The following is a 4,176-nucleotide window of genomic DNA, read 5'->3' as shown; positions in this document are numbered from 1 at the left end:
TTTCGCCCACACGACACTTCTACGTTGTGGATGGCAACTGCAGTTACGCGAACGTGGCAACTAGGTAAACACACATGACAACTATGATTCTTTGCTAGACGACAACTGCAGTTGCGCGTGTGTGGCAACCAGATAAGCACACATGGCAACTACTGTTTGACCATATGTGGCAAGTAGTTAATCACACACGGCAACTACGGTTTGATTACACGCGGCAACTACCATAAATTAGACATGGCAACTATAGTTAACCAAAACAGATAGAGTTGCCATGCTTTTACAACTACACTTGTCATCCCGGATAACTACATCTGCCAACCAGGATGTCAACTAAATCGTCATCCCGCGAGGTACCTAACGTAGCTGCGCCAGGACGTGTGGGCATTTTTTTTCGTGCCACACGCACGGGGTAGAGATGAGTAGTACTTGTTGGGCGTGTGGCACGAAGTAGCCGCGCCCACACGTATGGGCAATTCTAATGTCCGCCCACACACAGCCCGTGTGGGCTGCCTCCTGTTCACACCACACACGGTGTGTGGGCGCATGTCGAATATACCACACGTGTGGTGGATATCGGCGTCCAAAAGAAAAACTCACATGTGCAATGGACGCATAACTTCGGACTGAGTTGATTGTACCATCCACATAGATCCGGGTTGGAACTTCAAACACCTCATATATCACCATAGAAATGTGGTCAGAAATAAATCTCTGGCTTGCTACATTTGCACACCGTCACAGAGCCACATAACTAGACTAGTACTCCAACTGTATAAGTTTACACATAACAGCTGTATAGACTGGACATGCCAGCTTCACATTTCAGGTTACAACTTACAACTCTGGGGAGGGAGACAATCTGCTGTGCACGTCAGCCAATAGGTTTTCATGTTGAATGGCAGATGCTCAAGACTTCAGAGAACTGAAAGACCATCGGAGATATGATCATCAATTTGATTTCTTTTGCTCAAGTCTCCAAAACTGTCGGTCCAAAACACAAGCGGAAAATTTTAACGGCTGAAACGCTCCGATATCGACTTTGGTATGAGGCTAGTTGTGCTTGATTGTTTCTCTAACCTGTGTCAAGTAGCAAGCATCGCTGTTATGAAATTGCACATGCACGTGAATAAATGATATGGCAGTTGAATGCGGAAGGGAGTAAAAACCTCGCAATCTCTTCTACAGATTTCATTATTTGCTCTGAACTTGTTTCAATCACTTGTCCTCCCAGTATCATTTCATCCAAAACTGTGTGAAGCTGCATTTCATCATATTATAGTGAACCAAGAGAGAATGGTCGTTATTTTGAAGTAGTATTACCCATCACTATGACATGAGAAAGAAAAGGCTGTTGATGAACCATTGGAGTTTGATCTGAACTCTGAAAAGAAAGAATGTGCATCTCTACATATATGCATGGTGTAGATACTACAGAAAGTAGGGGATGGAGCCATGAAGGGCAATGGCATCATAGGCACCAGCAGGTTTAGAGTTTATTCAGGGCAAGAGGTGGCCCTAGCCTTCCATTCCAAAAGTTCTCAAGTATCGATTGTCAGCATTGCGTACTAAAAAAAAGTTATCGACCCTCTTTTAACAGGTCCATTGGCATGTTATATTGGATTGGCCCTTCCTACACTTTCTTCAAGCTCTCTGCCAGACTGCCAGTAAACTACAGGACACTAATGCTCACTTATAGTTATATGTTGTCTGACAGCTCCAGAAGATTTGGTATTTCATACCTATTTGCTTATCCTAATCTCTACAGAATTTATAAGTTACCATTTCAATTATGATGTTGATCTTTGGTTGAGATGTAAACTAAATACTACTCCCTCTGCCCCGTATCAATTAATGCTCAAACGGATGTATCTAGCTACATGCTTCTGTAAGTTTGAGGTGCCACTGCCAAGGTACTACATAACTTCAGTGAAACACCAGCATGATTTAACAACATATAGTTTTAAGTCAGAAAATGTTTCTTCGAATTCCAACTGTAATAATTTGATCAGTAGTGCAAAATGAAACAGATATGCAGTAATCCAGCATTGTAAGTCTTGTTAGATTCAAGTATTTGTTACATTGGGCAATTGCACATATGATTTTATATGAACCGTGTATAAAAAAACTATTCCATGCTGCAGACGAGGATAAAAAACACCAATGCTATTGTGGATTTTATTTATTATAGCTGTGACTATCCAGAATAAAATACCAAACAAAGAGAATCACTGTACCTTGTTGAAGTTAAATACAATGTCAAGCTCACATACATTCTTGAAGCACCTATTCAATGTTTCAACAAAAACTGTGACAAGAAGATTAGTTGATCTCTTCAAACAGGTCATACAAGAATCTTAAAGTGACAAACAGAGGAGAAAGAAGATGAACAATTCACTGAGTGTTAGATGTACAAAGGAATGCATGTTTGTCTTAGTGCAGTGACAGTTTTTTAGAACCGATAGTAGTGCAGTGGTATGCATAAGTGTTTAGCAAGAATCGGAATTTGCACTGGAAATACGGAATACAAAAATGTAAACAAGTAGTGTATGGATAATGAACTGAAAGAATCACAGTAATGAGATAAACAGCCACCGGGGGAAGTAGACTCTGTACGGAAACATTTCAAAAAATGCGAAGCATGATAACACACTGAACATAATTAGTTCCTCATGCAAATCTATGCAGCCTCAATTTTCCATTGCACACGGCTATCATTTATAGTAATGGAAGAAACAATTCCGTGGGGAAGGAGTTAAGTTACCTTGTACGAGGTCGAGCATGGCAAGCTCATTCTCAGAGCTATCAAAGACAAAGATGAAGTATAGTGTCGCCAAATGCTTGTAGACCAGTCTCGTTCCCTGCAAAGCATAAAAACGAAAATCAAACGTTTTTTCCCCCTTACAGCTCATTGTAGGTAAAATGAAAAAAGGTTACTCCAATAATTCAGTTGTTTCCGTCACAAATTTAACTCAGGTGCAAATTTAGTTTTACGATTAGTCAAATGTTTACAGCAACACACGTTACATAGCTGTTCGCCACTCCCCTCCAAAAAGATTTCTGAGCATTTGCATACCTAGTCAATAGTTTAGTTTGTTTACATACAGATTGACAAACATTTCAAACTTCCTTGTTCATTGCTGTCATTTTCTGCCTTTTGCATCAGATATACTACCGGATTAGCCTAGGATAGCTGGAGAAGGTTCACTACCGGTCCAAAGATTGCATCGGCCTCGACGAAATTGCTCACACCCTCCGGCCTCGCAGATAACACTGCAAGAACAGGCTCCGTAACTCAACCACATCATCTATATACATACAAAGGGCGAAAAGAAAAGGGAAAGCGAACTGTGTGTACACATACACTGGAAGACGCCGCGGACCAGCTCCTGGTGCTTCTCCGGGTCCTGCAGCCATCGAATAATCCGTGAGCCGGAGGACAGAGAAAAACAAAGTGCAGAGCTTAGTCTCTAAGGCATTTCATCAAGCACATGGAGATCTAAAGATGAAGCGGTTCAGGATTTGGGTGGGGAATTTGGCCGAGCAGCTGGTGGACGGGTGAAGGCTGAAGAAAGGGCGTCAGGAGAAAATAAGAAGGGGCGGCGACTGGAGAAGGTTCGGGACCTGGAAATCGTAGAACTTGAGGAGGCGGGGCTTGCCCAGAGTGCTGATGACCATCACCGCCTGGATCATGGCCGCCGACGAGGAGGACGCGAGCGAAACGACCAGATCGCGACAGCTTTGCAGGGGGTATTATTAAAGGGAAGACCTGGTGTAATTGGGGACGATAGATGAATTCCAATTTATGAAGGTACGATTGATTTTATTTCAACAAAGGCGCCTGTAGCTCAGTGGATAGAGCGTCCTTTTGCCTACTTTTTTTTCCCTGGAGACTTTTTAGGTCTATTCTATAGGAATGTTCGTTCATACAAAACTTTCCTCCTGGTCAACCAATACTTTCTTCTCCTAGTGTGGCAGCAAATTCATGTTCTTTGTTGTACTGTTTGTAGGGTTTTTTGGTGTCTACTTATAGTAAACCTTGAGGCTTTTTTGGTCTGTTTTGTAAGATTGTTCGATGATTTTAGAATGAAGAAAAAAATTCCAACATCGTCTGAGATGATTTGTGCATATACAACGCAGACCACTAAAAGCATTAGTGCATGGCAGATGATTAAAGCG

At 41.9% G+C, this 4,176-nt stretch overlaps 1 protein-coding gene across 1 annotated transcript; it reads right to left on the bottom strand.

The window, feature by feature from the left end:
• Nucleotides 1-648: 648 nt before the first annotated feature.
• Nucleotides 649-3,878, bottom strand: LOC123098158 (AP-3 complex subunit sigma). The gene is made up of 7 exons (XM_044520058.1): nucleotides 3,622-3,878; nucleotides 3,362-3,404; nucleotides 3,209-3,270; nucleotides 2,762-2,858; nucleotides 2,235-2,305; nucleotides 1,167-1,258; nucleotides 649-1,077 (listed from the first exon to the last, which is right to left on the bottom strand). Exons 1-7 carry the CDS (start codon nucleotides 3,688-3,690, stop codon nucleotides 1,011-1,013), a joined length of 501 nt encoding a protein of 166 aa, XP_044375993.1. The 5' UTR covers nucleotides 3,691-3,878; the 3' UTR covers nucleotides 649-1,010.
• Nucleotides 3,879-4,176: the final 298 nt, after the last annotated feature.

Source organism: Triticum aestivum, chromosome 4D, assembly GCF_018294505.1.
Source record: "Triticum aestivum cultivar Chinese Spring chromosome 4D, IWGSC CS RefSeq v2.1, whole genome shotgun sequence".
Classification (NCBI taxonomy): domain Eukaryota; kingdom Viridiplantae; phylum Streptophyta; class Magnoliopsida; order Poales; family Poaceae; genus Triticum; species Triticum aestivum.
Note: the sequence above shows the minus strand (reverse complement) of the source record. Positions and strands in the feature narration are given on the sequence as shown.